This window comes from Pristis pectinata, chromosome 8 (assembly GCF_009764475.1).
Source record: "Pristis pectinata isolate sPriPec2 chromosome 8, sPriPec2.1.pri, whole genome shotgun sequence".
In the NCBI taxonomy this organism is placed as follows: domain Eukaryota; kingdom Metazoa; phylum Chordata; class Chondrichthyes; order Rhinopristiformes; family Pristidae; genus Pristis; species Pristis pectinata.
This window is the reverse complement of record NC_067412.1, coordinates 28,379,159-28,393,203: the sequence shown is the minus strand read 5'-3', so window position 1 is coordinate 28,393,203 and position 14,045 is coordinate 28,379,159. Positions and strand designations below refer to the sequence as shown.

Below are 14,045 nucleotides of genomic sequence, written 5' to 3'. Positions count from 1 at the left end.
GCATGATTGCATAATGTTTAATTTCACTTGCAACTCCTCAGTAAATGAAGCAGCCCTTGTCAGAACATAGCAAGACCATGTCAACATTCAGGCATTGGCTGATAAGTGGCAAGCAACATTTATGCTACAAAAGCATCTGGCAATAATCATCCCCAACAAGAGAGTTTAACCACCTAACCTTACTATTCAATGATTCTACCAATGCTAAGTCTCCCACCATCAATGTCCTGGAGGTTGTCAATGACCAGAAACTCAACTGGACCTGTCACATAAATAGCATGGCTACAAAAGTAGGTCAGGAGGTTGGGTTTCCTGCAGTGGACAATCTACCTCCTGACATATCGAGCCTTTCCACCATTCACACGGAGGAAATGAGGAGTGCAGTGCCAACAACTCAGGAGGTTCAACACCATCCAGGACAAGCAGTCCTTTTGATTGACACCCTTTCAGTCACCCTAAACATTCAATCCCTCCATCCCCAGCACACTGTAGCTGCAGTACAGGTCTCAGAAGCACACAGGAGGGCCAAGATCACTGCTGCTCAGCAGACCACTAGTTTTATGCCAGGTCTGAGGTCTTGATCATCAAATACTCTTTACTTCAAATCAATCAAGGTCCATGCTGGCACACTGAAGGCAGTGGTGAATTTCATCATCAACACCTGCCTTCACCAGGAGCTGGCATCCAAGGTATGAGACGTGGGTCCACATTTTCCAGGTCTTGTGAACTATCAGTGTCTGAAGGCAGTATAGTATGACAGGGGCAGGTTGGTAGAGGACTCCAGTCTTACTGATCTTGAGTGAAAGGCCAATCCTCTCATATGCTTCAATGAACAAGGCAGCTGTGTCTTGGAACTCTGCCTTACAGTGCATGCAAATACAAACATCATTTACATACTGTAGCTCTAGTACCAAGGTTCAGGTGACTATGGTTCTGAACTGTAATCACCATAGGTTGAACAGTTTCCCACTAGATCTGAGGATTAGCTCCATTCCCATGGGAAATTTGCTAGAGACAAGGCACAACAGTGGTGAGAAAGGTGTTGGGGCAATGAAGCAACCTTGTTTGGCACCATTCTTCACTGGGACTGATTTGATTGTAGACATGTTGGTTAGTATCATGGCTTGCATTCTGTCATGGATCAAGAGCTAGATGGAGACAAATTTCTGTAGGCAACTGAATTTGCCCACCAATAATAATGTAGGAAACAGACAGAATCCACAGATTTAGAGCTTCGGCTAATAGGAGGAGGCATTTAAGGACGACACAGGCAAGGACTGAGACAGAAGGAAGTTAAAACAGACAGATTTGTACTCTTTCTTGAAGATGGTCAGAATTACAGAATCTCTGGTAGTGGGAGCAAGACTGGCACAGATACTAGTATTGGTTTGGTATTGGGTTATTGTCACTTGTACCGAGGTACAGTGAAAATACTTGTCTTGCATCATACAGGTCAATTCATTACACAGTGCAGTTGCATTGAGGTAGTACAGGTAAAAACAATTGCAGTACAGAGTAGAGTGTCACATCTACAGAGAAAGTGCAGTGCAATAAGATGCAGGGTCACAACAAGGTAGATTGTGAGGTCATAGTCCATCTCATTGTATAAGGGAACCATTCAATAGTCTAATCACAGTGGGGTAGAAGCTGTCTTTAAGTCTGGTGGTACATGCCCTCAGGCTCCTGTATCTTCTACCTGATGGAAGAGGAGAGAAGAGAGAATGTCCCAGGTGGGTGGAGTCTTTGATTATGCTGGCTGCTTCACCAAGACAATGAGAGGTAAAGACAGAGTCCAAGGAGGGGAGGCTGGTGTCTGTGATGCGCTGGGCTGTGTCCACAACTCTCTGCAGTTTCTTGCAGCCCTGGGCAGAGCAGTTGCCATACTAAGCCGTGATGCATCCAGATAGGATGCTTTCTATAGTGCGTCGATAAAAGTTGGAGAGAGTCAAAGGGGACAAACCAAATTTCTTTAGCCTCCTGCAGAAGTAGAGGCGGTGGTGAGCTTTCTTGGCCATGGCATCTACGTGATTTGACCAGGACAGGCTGTTGGTGATATTCACTCCTAGGAACTTGAAGCTCTCAACCTCAGCACCATTGATGTAGACAGGTGCATGTACACTGTCCCCTTTCCTGAAGTCAACGTCCAGCTCTTTCGTTTTGTTGACATTGAGGGAAAGGTTGTTGTCTTGACACCATTCCACCAAGCTCCCTATCTCCTTCCTGTACTCCGACTCATCGCCGTTTGAGATATGGCCTATAACAGTGGCATCATCTGCACGCTTGTAGATGGCGTTAGAGCAGAATCTGACCACAGTCATGAATGTATAGGGAGTAGAGGGCTGAGGACGCAGCCTTGTGGGGCACCAGTGTTAAGAATAATCGTGCCAGAGGTATTGCTGCCTATCCTCACTGATTACAGTCTGTTGGTTAGAAACTCAAGGATCCAGTTACAGAGGGAGGTGTTGAGTCCTAGGTCTCTGAGTATGGTGACAAGCTTGCTTGGAATTATTGTATTGAAGGCAGAGCTGTAGTCAATAAACAATGGTCTAACGTAGGCATCTTTACTGTCCAGATGCTCCAGAGCTGAGTGTAGGGCCAGGGAGATGGCATCCACTGTAGACCTGTTTCGGCAAAGGTGAATTGCAGTGGGTCAAGATCGTCTGGGAGGCTGGAGTTGATGCGTGCCATGACCAACCTCTCAAAGCACTTCATGATGGTGGATGTCAGAGCCACTGGTTGGTAGTCATTAAGGCACATTACCTTGCTTTTCTAGGGTACAGGGATGATAGTGGTCTTCTTAAAACAGGAGGGAACTGAGATTGAAGCAGGGAGGGTTTGAATATGTCCGCAAATACTTCTGCCAGCTGATCTGAGCACATGGCCAGGGAGACCATCTGTGCCAGATGCTTTCCTCATGTTCACACCCTGGAAGACTGATCTTACGTCCTCAATGGTGATCACAGGTTCAGTTGCATTGGAGGCTGTCAGGGTGGGTGGTGACAATCCACTTCCTTTCTGTTCAAAACATGCATAGAATGTGTTAAATTCATCAGGAAGGGATGCGCTGTTGTTTGCTATGCAGCCAGTCTTCATCTTGTAGCCTGTTACGGCATGTAAGCCCTGCCATAGCTGACGGCTGGTCAGGGACTCTATTTTGAGTCAGTATTGCCTCTTGGCATCCCTGATAGCTTTCCGAAAGTCATATCTCGATTTCTCGTACAGATCAGGATCACCAGATTTGTGCAGCAGTCCTCAACTTCAGTAGGGAGTGGATCTCCTGGTTCATCCATGGTTTCCTGTTTGGGAACACCCGTATTGTCCTCCTTGGTACAGTCCTCAACACACTTGCTGATAAAAGTCTGTGATGGTGGTGACATACTCATCAAGGCTGGCAGCTGAGTCTTTGAACATGGACCAGTCCACTGTCTCAAAGCAGTCATGTAGGAGCTCATGCTTCTTCAGACCAGCACTGCACGACTCTCTGTACCGGATCCTCCCGTTTCATTTTCTGTTTGTATGCAGGGAGAAGGAGCACAGCCTGGTGGTCTGATTTCCCAAAGTGAGGATGAGGGGTGGCTCAGAAGGCATCTTTGATGGTTGTATAGCAGTGGTCAAGGGTGCTGGTGCTCCTGGTGGAGCAGGAGATGTGCTGATAGTATTTTGGTAACACACTCTTGAGGTTGGCCTGATTGAAGTCACCTGCAATGATGAAGAGGGCCTCAGGGTATCCTGTCTCAAGGTTGTTGACCACGGAGTATAGCTCATTGAGTGAAGGCTTCATGTCCGTCTGTGGTGGAATGTAGACTGCCATCAGGATAGCTGAAGTGAACTCCCTTGGCAGATAGAATGGTCAACTCTTCACCGTTAGATATTCCAAGCTGGGTGAGCAAGAGCTCGCCAGGACCGTCATGTCTGAGCACCACAAGTTATTAAGAAGCAGACCCCTCCACCTTTAACTTTGCCCAAGCATGCTGTAACAGTCCATTCAATGAAATGAGAAGCCCTCAGGTTGAATAGCAGAGTCAGGTGAGGCAGGTGTGAGCCACATTTCAGTGAGACATAGTACACAACAGTCCCTCAGTTCTCTTTGGTAGGTCAGTCTTGCCCTTAGTTTATCAACTTTGTTCTCAATGGACTGGACGTTAGCTAGTAGTATGCTTGGGGTGGGGGGGGGGGGGGGGGGGGGCTGGTGGTGGTCTTGCATCCACGTTACTTCAGCCTTGCCTGCAGCCCATCCCTCTTGCCATGTTTCCGAGTATGCAGCAGCGACAACTCTTCGGTCTTGAAGTGGCACCACCAGGTAAGTTATTGTTTAGGGTCAGACCTGGAGTGGATTCCCCTGGACTGGATGGTAAGTGACTGCCAGTGAACAGACTTGGAAGACCTGAAGGGGATCCACCTGGACTGGGAGGTAAGCTTAGAAGACCTGGAGTGGATTCTGCTGTCTTTTAAACTAAGTTGTTGTTTCCACACAAGTTTAAGTGTCCTGAAGAGGACTGAGCTGCCTCAGCAGACAGGTTGCTATGGGCTGAGTCCAGGGTATGGATGTCAAGGATAGCCACAACTATTTCAAGTATTCCTTCCAGGAACAATTACCACACTCTCAATCCCTGATGAGTTCACTCTGGTTCTTGGTTCTCAGTGGATGAGGCCTTGGGTGTTTGGGCCATGACTACTATTTATAATACAATTTTTAAAAAAATGTCTAAATAAATTGGTCACTTGGCAGTGAAATAAGCCACATCCCTTACTCTGCTAAGTACCTGCCTGAAGACATATCATGTTACTCTGCACCTATGTTACTGATATATATTAAAAAATTAGCTCTTCTGTCATATATAAAAAAATAAACAAGGCCTTTTTTTTAAAAAATTAAATAAAAAAAACAGGTAATGTGCTGAATGTCAAATGCCAAACAGTTTGAAGTAACATTTCATCTTTCAGTTCAGTTTCTGCTTGAAACATGAAGAGCATGAAGCTGCTGTTTTTTTTACATTTAAGTCATTTCATCCAATTATGACTCTAATTTTCATAAATTTGATTCAATAAAAGTGAACCTGTATTAAGGTTCAACTGATCTGCATGAAGAGCAATTATTAATTCAGTCCATCAGAGCAAATAAATGCCTGGAATAGAATACTGTATTTGTTCTGCTAATACAAAGTGGTTGTATCATGAGTTTGATACAATGTAAATGCAAATTTTGTTCTTTGTCCAAGTACTGACATTAGTACATTGAAGTTGCTAATAAACTCCAAAGTATCATCATGGATATAATTACCTCCATGTCGAAGCTCTGAATCAATGTCAACCAGATTGAAGTTGAATATTGAGAGTGCACCTGTTAGTGCAACATCTCGATGTGCTTTCCAGTATTTACTCTTATTGTGAGCATTGCAATGACAAACTGAGGGAAGGTTCCAGTATTGGCACTAATAGGAAAGAAAGGTATAAGAGTATGTTAATTGAAAAAATTCAAATCACACATTTTAAAAATATTAAGATGAAAGTTAAGTGCACCCCATCAAGTCATGCGCAGCAACTTAACAGATATGCTTATACAAGTGATTGTTACTAATTTAAAATACAAATTAGCTGCAAAAATGACCATCCAAAAATTTAAAAATACTTTTGAGGAACATCAAAAATGAGATAGGAAACAAAAAGCTACTGCCGGAATACATACCAAATGTTTGCTCTTTGACATTATGATGTAAAAGCAATGGCATGAGCCTCATACACTTAGGCAGACCTTAATCTGAGGGTTGAGGCCAGTTTGGTGACTCAGACTCTTTCAGGCTGCAATGATTCAGTCTGGGTAGACAGCTTTGTACGTTCTGAGTGATTGCTCCCTCTTTCCCTCCTAATTGTCTCCCTAGGATCACCCTTACCAAATCTTCTCTCCCAAATAATCATTGCACTTACCCAACATGATCAACACCTAAACTCACTTCATGATATCTGTTCTTTGTAATGTCAGAAACTTGCTGAGGAGTGATAAAATATAGACCATAGAACAATATCTTTGTACAGTTTCCTCTTGCAAAAGTCCAAGGCTTGTTTTAATATGGGCAATGCTCTGGGTCTTATGTGCAGTAAAATAAATCGCTGCTGGGGGAAATCACATAGTGCAGGCCCCTCACACAGTACCACTCTAGTGAAGCTTTTCAGGCACTTTACAATTTCTGGGAGAACATGCTGCTACTTCTAATATTAAGCAAATTAGAGCTGTCAATGCTCATTAAAATTAGTCACAAAACTGATAAATTACCTTCTTCTGTTCAATGGAATAATCTATCCTAAATGCTAATTGCATTCCAGATCTCAAGAAAAACTCTTTGTATCATACCACCAATTTCAGATATCCCCACAATAACTTTGGGCTGGCCTTATTGCAACTTCAAGTTGAAGGTTATCCTTTCAAAATTTCAAACATTATATTCAATAAATACTTGGACTACTCAACAGCTTTTAGATTTCTAATGCTTGCTAAAATCAGACCTCAAGAACAGAGTATCAGAAACCCATAAACAGAAGTGTATGTGTTCTCTCATTCATCACTCCTTTTCTTAGCACAGGATTCAAAGGCTAATTGCCTTCCCTTCTCGGATTACAATGAAGTTTTGGATATTTGATCTTGCAATATTTAAGAGCTGTTTTCCTTGAATCAAGACTAATGCAAGAAGCCAGTGCAATCATGCACCACACATCACTCAGAGGAAAAAAAAATGAGATATGCACCAATTGGTACAGCATAATCAGTTACTGATGTTAAAAATCAAATCCTAATAATATTTTGTAATGTAACAGACATTCCTGGACTGCTTTTACCCAAAATTCAACTCTTGGGAAATTAACATTTTATTACACAGCTAAAAATAAACAACACAATAACTACAATTGATAGAAATGTACCCACCTCAGAAGCAAGTTTGTCACAGATGTAACAATAGCACTGTTCACAGAAACTTAAATTGTTACCAGCAGGCCCCGATACCTCATTTTCTGTTCGCCTAAAACAGACATTTTGAATAAATTTAAAATTAAAACAAGCCATATAAAATTCCCCAAAATTAAGACTTGCAGGATGGGTGTAGAAAATTTTTAGTGATCATTTAAACCTGGAACACGTTAACCAGGCTGCACCTGGAATATTGCGTGCAGTTCTGGTCGCCATACTATAGGGAGGATGTGATTAAGCTAGAGAGGGTTCAGAAAAGATTCACGAGGATGTTACCGGGACTGCAGAGCTTAAATTATGAGGAGAGATTGGATAGGTTGGGACTGTTTACACCAGAGTGAAGGAGGCTGAGGGTTTACAAAATCACGAAGGGCAAAGATGAGATGGATTATCACGGGTCTTTTTCCCAGGTATGGGTATATTATTGTCACTTGTACCGAGGTACAGGGGAAAAACTCGTCTTGCATACCTATCATACAGGTCACTTCATTACACAGTGCAGTTATACTGGGTCAGTACAGAGTGCATTGATGTAGTACAGGTAAAAACAATAACAGTACAAAGTGTCACAGCTACAGAGAAAGTGCAGTGCAATAAAAGGTGCAAGGTCACAACAAGGTAGATCGCGAGGTCAGAGTCCATCTCATTGAAAAAGGGAACTGTTCAGTAGTCTTATCACAGTGGGGTAGAAGCTGTCCTTAAGTCTGATGGTACGTGCCCTCAGGCTTCTGTATCTTCTACCTGATGGAAGAGGAGAGAAGAGAGAATGACCCGGGTGGGTGGGGTCTTTGATTATGAGGGTAGGGAAGTCTACAACCAGAGGGTATAGGTTTAAGGTGAGAGGGGAAAGATTTAAAGGGGACCCAAGGGACAACTTTTTCCACACGGAGGGTGGTGGAGAGATGGAATGAGCTGCCAAAGGAAATGGTAGAGGTGAGTATAATTACAAATGTTTAAAAGACATTTGGACAGGTACATAGATAGGAGAGATTTAGAGGGATATGGGCCAAATGCAGGCAAATGGGACTAGCTGAGGAAGACACTTTAAATCAGTGTGGACAAGTTGGGCTGAAGGGCCTGTTTCCTCACTGTATAACAATGAAAATACCTCATGCCCGACTATTGACTATGTTATTGAAATCCTTCAGTTAGGAAATTAAATAAAGCAAGACATTAGCAGAAGTACTCCTTTTAATATAGAACGTTACAGCACAGTACAGGCCCTTCGGCCCACAATGTTGTGCCGACATTTTATCCTGCTCTGAGATCTATCTAACCCTTCCCTCCCACATAGCCCCCCATTTCTCTATCATTCATGTGTCTATTTAAGAGTCTCTTAAATGTCCCTAATGTATCTGCCCCCACAACCTCTGCCAGCAGTGCATTCCACACACCCACCACTCCGTGTAAAAAACTTACCCCTGACATCCCCCTTATACCTTCCTCCAATCACCTTAAAATTATGTCCCCTTGCGTTAGCTATTGTCACCCTGGGAAAGAGTCTGAGTGTCCACTCGATCTCTGCCTCTCATCATCTTGTACACCTCTATCGTCACCTCATCCTCCTTCTCTCCAAAGAGATAAGCCCCTAGCTCACTCAACCTATCCTCATTACACATGCTCTCCAATCCAGGCAACATCCTGGTAAATCTCCTCTGCATCTTCTCTAAAGCTTCCACATCCTTCCTATAATGAGGCGACCAGAACCGAACAATACTCCAAGTGTGGTCTAACCAGAGTTCTATAGAGCTGCAACATCACTTCACGGCTCTTGAACTCTATACCCGACTAATGAAGGCCAACATGCCACACGCCTTCTTAACAACCCTATCAACCTGCATGGCAACCTTGAGGGATCTATGGATGTGGAACCCAAGATCCCTCTGTTCCTCCACACTGCTAAGAGTCCTGCCATTAACCTTGTATTCTGCCTTCAAATTCAATTTCCCGAAATGTGTCACTTCACACTTATCCAGGTTGAACTCCATCTGCCACTTCTCAGCCCAGCTCTGCATTCTATCAATATCCTGTTGTAATCTACAGCAACCTTCTACACTATCCACAACACCACCAACCTTTGTATCATCAGCAAACTTACTAACCCACCCTTCCACATCCTCATCCAAGTCATTTATAAAAATCACAAAGAGCAGGGGTCCCAGAACACATCCCTGCAGAACACCACTGGTCACCGACCTCCAGGCAGAATATGCTCCATCTACCACCACCGTCTTCTATGGGTGAGCCAATTCTGAATCCACACAGCCAAGTTTCCCTGGATCCCATACCTCCTGACTTTCTGAATAAGCCTTCCATGAGGAACCTTATCAAATGCCTTACTAAAATCCATGTACACCACATCCACTGCTCTACCTTCATCAATGTGCTTTGTCACATCCTCAAAGAACTCAATCAGGCTCGTGAGGCACGACCTGCCCCTCACAAAGCCATGCTGACTGTCCCTAATCAGCCTATGCCTCTCTAAATGCCCAGAAATCCTGTATCTAAGAAAATTCTCCAGTAATTTGCCCACCACTGAAGTAAGACTCACTGGTCTGTAATTCCCAGGGTTATCCCTACTCCCTTTCTTAAACAAAGGAACAACATTTGCTACCCTCAAATCATCCAGCACTACTCCTGTGGCCAGTGAGGACGCAAAGATTATTGCCAAAGGTGCAGCAATCTCTTCCATCGCTTCCCGTAATAACCTTGGATATATCCCATCCAGCATCCTAATGTTTTTCAGAAGTTCCAGCACATCTTTCCTCACATCAACAAGCCCTAGAAAATCAGCTTGTCGTACGCCATTCTCACAAACGTCAAGGTCTCTCTCTGGTGAATACTGAAGCAAAGTATTCATTAAGGACCTCCCCTACCTCTTCCGACTGCAAACGCGTTTCCTCTTTTATCCCTGATTGGTCCTACCCTTACTCTAGTCATCTCTTATTCTTCACATATGTGTAGAACGCCTTGGGGTTTTCCTTGATACTACTTGCCAAGGACTTCTCATGCCCCCTTCTAGCTCTCTTAAGTCCATTCTTAAGCTCCCTCCTGGCTACTTGTAACTCTCCAGAGCCCTGTCTGATCCATGCTTTCTAAACCTCAGGCAAGCTTCTTTCTTCCTCTTGACAAGACATTCTACATCTTGTGTTAACCACTATTCCTTCACTCTACCATCCTTACCCTGCCTCAATGGGACAAACCTATCCAGAGCCCCATACAAGTATTCCTTAAACAACCTCCACATTTCCGCTGTGCACTTCCACAAGAACATCTGTTCCCAATTTACGCTCCAAAGTTCCTGCCTAACAGCATCATAATTCCACCTCCCCCAGTTAAATACTTTCCCATATCGTCTGCTCCTATCCCTCTCCAAGGCTATGGCAAAGGTCAAGGAGTTATGGTCACCATCTCCAAAATGCTCTCCAACCAAGAGATCTGAAGCCTGATCAGGCTCATTGCTTAGTACCAGGTGCAGTACGGCCTCTCCTCTACATGGCCTGTCCAGGTACTGTGTCAGGAATCCTTCCTGGACACACCTAACAAACGCTGCCCCATCTATCACCTTTACAGTAAGTCAGTGCCAATCAATATTAGGGGAATTGAAATCACCCATGGCAACAACCCTGTTATTTTTGCACCTCTCCAAAATCTGCCTCCTGATCTGCTCCTCAGCATCTCTGCTGCTACTGGGGGGTCTTAGAATACACCCAATAGAGTGATCACTCCCTTCCTGTTTCTGACTTCTACCCACACCGACTCAGTGGATGATTCCTCCAGGACATCCTCCCTTTCTACAGCTGTGACACTGTCCCTGATCAGCAAAGCCACTCCCCCACCTCTTTTACCTCCGCCCCTGTCCCTTTTGAAACTTCTAAAGCCTGGAATATCCAGGAGCCATTCCTGCCCTTGCGACAGCCAAGTCTCTGTAATGGCCACCACTTCAAAATTCCACATACTTAGCCATGCTCTAAGTTCATCAGCCTTGTTCCTGATACTTCTCGCATTAAAGTAGACACACTTTAGCCCATCCAACTGACTGCTATTTTGCCCTTTCAACTGCCTATCCTTCTTCAGTCTTCCTACACTCTGCATCTACTTGTACACTAAATGCACCAACCTCTGACCTATCACTCTGGTTCCCATCCCCCGCCAAACTAGTTTAAACCCTCCCCAACAATTCTAGCAAACCTACCTGCAAGAATATTGGTCGCCCTCCAGTTCAGGTGTAACCTATCCCTTTTGTACAGGTCGTACCTTCCCCAGAAGAGATCCCAATGATCAACAAATATGAAACCCTGCCCCCTGCACCAATTTCTCAGCCACTCATTCATCTGCTAAATCATCCTATTCTTACCCTCACTGGCACGTAGCACAGGCAGCAATCTAGAGACTACTACCCTTAAGCTCCTGCTTTTCAGCTTCCTACATAACTCCCCATATTCTCTCATCAGGACCTCATCTCTTTTCCTACCTATGTTATTGGTACCAATATGTACCACTACCTCAGGCTGTTCACCCTCCACCTTCAGAATGCTGTGGACCCGATCCAAGACGTTCCTGACCCTGGCACCTGGGAGGCAACATACCATCCAGGAGTCTCTTTCACGTCCACAGAATCTCCTGTCTGCCCCCCTTACAATGGAATCCCCTATCACTACCACCCTTCTCTTCTCCCCTCTTCCCTTCTGCACCATATGACCAGGCTCAGTGCCAGAGACCTGGTCACTGTGGCTTTCCTTTGGTAGGCAGATTCCCCCCCCTCCCCCCCACCCCCAATAGTATCCAAAGCAGTATACCTATTATTGACGGAAACAGCCACAGGGGTACTCTGCACCTTTCTCCTTATGGTCACCCAGCTACCCGCCTCCTGCAGCTTCGGAGTGACTGCCTCCCTGTAGCTCTCGTCTATGTACTCCTCAGTATCCCGTAGGAGCCAAAGGTCATCCAGCTGCAGCGCCAGTTCCCTAACGTGGTCTGTAAGGAGCTGCAGCTGGATACACCTTGTGCAGATGTAGTTATCAGGAAGATTGGGTGTCTCCCAGAACTCCCACATCTCACAAGCTGAGCACACCACTGACCCTGGAGCCAGTCTCACTACTCTGGCCTGACACTAAGGGAAACACCAATCAAAGAAAGAAAGGAACTTACCAGACACTTACCTTCACCTCTTCTCCCCAAAGCCTCTTGAACCAAAGCCTCAGCTCCCCACTCTAACACTGGCCCACTGACACAATACCTGCTTCGCTTATACCTGCCTTACTTTTATTTGCTGCTGTTAATAAGCCAATCAACTGGTAACAATGTACAAATGTGCCTCATTTAAACTCTTGCAGGGTGAAACTCAAGCTCAGGCACAGAGACACACCTCTTTGCAAAAGTCCCACTCCAAATATTTGTGCTATATTTGGGAAAGAATTTTTCATTCATTTATATTGCAGCTTAAAATGTTGTTGTTCAGTTATGTTCAAAAGTGCTTTAAAATGTTCAACAATCCAAAGAAGAAAATATTAAAGCGTGATTACTTCACTGAAGAATTTTAAAGGAATTCTATTAAGAAATAATTTCTTAATTCTATTAAGAAATAAAACTGAGTAGGGCATTTTCCCCCTTGTGCCTGCTTTAACATTCAATGGCTGACCCAGTACCTCAGTGTCACTTTTGTAGTGAATACCATAGACTGAGTGAAGAAATTTGTTTTCGCTTCTGACTTGAATGACAGACCCCATATTTTGAGACTGTGGACACCCCACCCCCCCCCATTCTGCACATTGCAGCCAGGGTAAACACTGCATCTATCCTCAAGATCCATAAAAAAATTTTGTACATTTTTAATGAGATAATCTCACTATTAAAAATCAAGAATGTATAGGCAAGTCTATGTAATCACCTTCCTCGTCAGAATCCAGAATCTGCAGTCTTTTGTCTCCACCTTCCAGCTTTTTCTCTACCTCTATCCTCCCCTTAACTGGCTCAATCTGTCCCTCAACCCTCTCCTTACCTGGTTCCACCCATCACCTGCATCACCCCCTTCCTCTCCCTTCTTTAGGCTGCCTCTTTCCCGTCTACACGTTTCTCTCCCTCCCCTCCCCTCTCTACCCACCCCCCCAAATAAATTCTGGGTGAGAGCAAATTTTCTATTCCATAAATTTTAGTAGTGATTTGTGATTTCCATTACGCCAACTGCTGTAATGCTGGGGGGGGGTCACCTGTACTTTTAGATAACATTGTTTTGTTTGTAGTAACTTCTCCTTACTTACATGTATCAAACTATACAAAACAGTGTTATATTTAAAACTTCTGAAAATTGGAGGGGAAATGCTCAATGCAATTGGTAAAAGTGAACAACTTTCTCCCCTTGACCTAAATTTGAATTTAGCTGACTGAAGTAGAATCTAAGATTCCCTTTTCAGATTTGGAAAAATGTTCTTCAAGCCAAAACATTGACTCTGTTTCTCTTTACACAGATGTCAATGTTTCACAAATAGATACATGTCCAAAGGAATCTACAATTTGTCACAAAAACATTGTCTTTGTAGAGGCAAAAAGGATGACAATAAGAAAATGGAAAAAGTTTACACAAATTTGACACTTAATCTACAGGACACTGACAGAAGAATGAATGTTACCATGGGCGTGCACAATGTTGACATTGAATAACAAAGCAATAAGGTATTTTTGATCAGCAAAAAAAAAACCCTAATAGAAATTCACGCACATAGCGACCCATGCAAAATTTGCCAAACATGTCCTGGGACGCAACAAGATTGCAGCACATAGATGCAATCACAAGGAAGGCATGCCAGCGGCTTTACTTGTGTTTTTTTAAAATAAAGGCTAAGGAGGTTCAGCTTGTCACCGAACACTAACAAACTTCTACAGATGAACAGTTGAAAGTATCCTGACTGGTTGCATCATGGTCTGGTACAGCAATTCAAATGTGTAGGAACACAAGGAGCTACAGAGAATAGTGGTCTCTGTTCAATACATCACAGGCACATCTTTCCCCACCAGTGGTAGTACCTACATGAACCGCTGCCTCAAGGCGGTACCATCTATCATCAAAGATCCCCACCATTCAAGC

At 43.9% G+C, this 14,045-nt stretch overlaps 1 protein-coding gene across 6 annotated transcripts in view; it reads right to left on the bottom strand.

Moving 5' to 3' along the window:
• The window catches only part of zgc:112980 (uncharacterized protein LOC503706 homolog), a 67,817-nt gene that overhangs the window by 41,796 nt on the left and 11,976 nt on the right, over positions 1-14,045 (bottom strand). For all 6 annotated transcript variants that reach the window (XM_052022473.1, XM_052022471.1, XM_052022475.1 and 3 more), the window contains exons 4-5: positions 6,920-7,013; positions 5,282-5,432 (exon numbers count right to left, since the gene is read on the bottom strand). In XM_052022473.1, the coding sequence (XP_051878433.1) occupies positions 5,282-5,432; positions 6,920-7,013 (245 nt within the window). The remainder of the gene's footprint in view (positions 1-5,281; positions 5,433-6,919; positions 7,014-14,045) is intronic.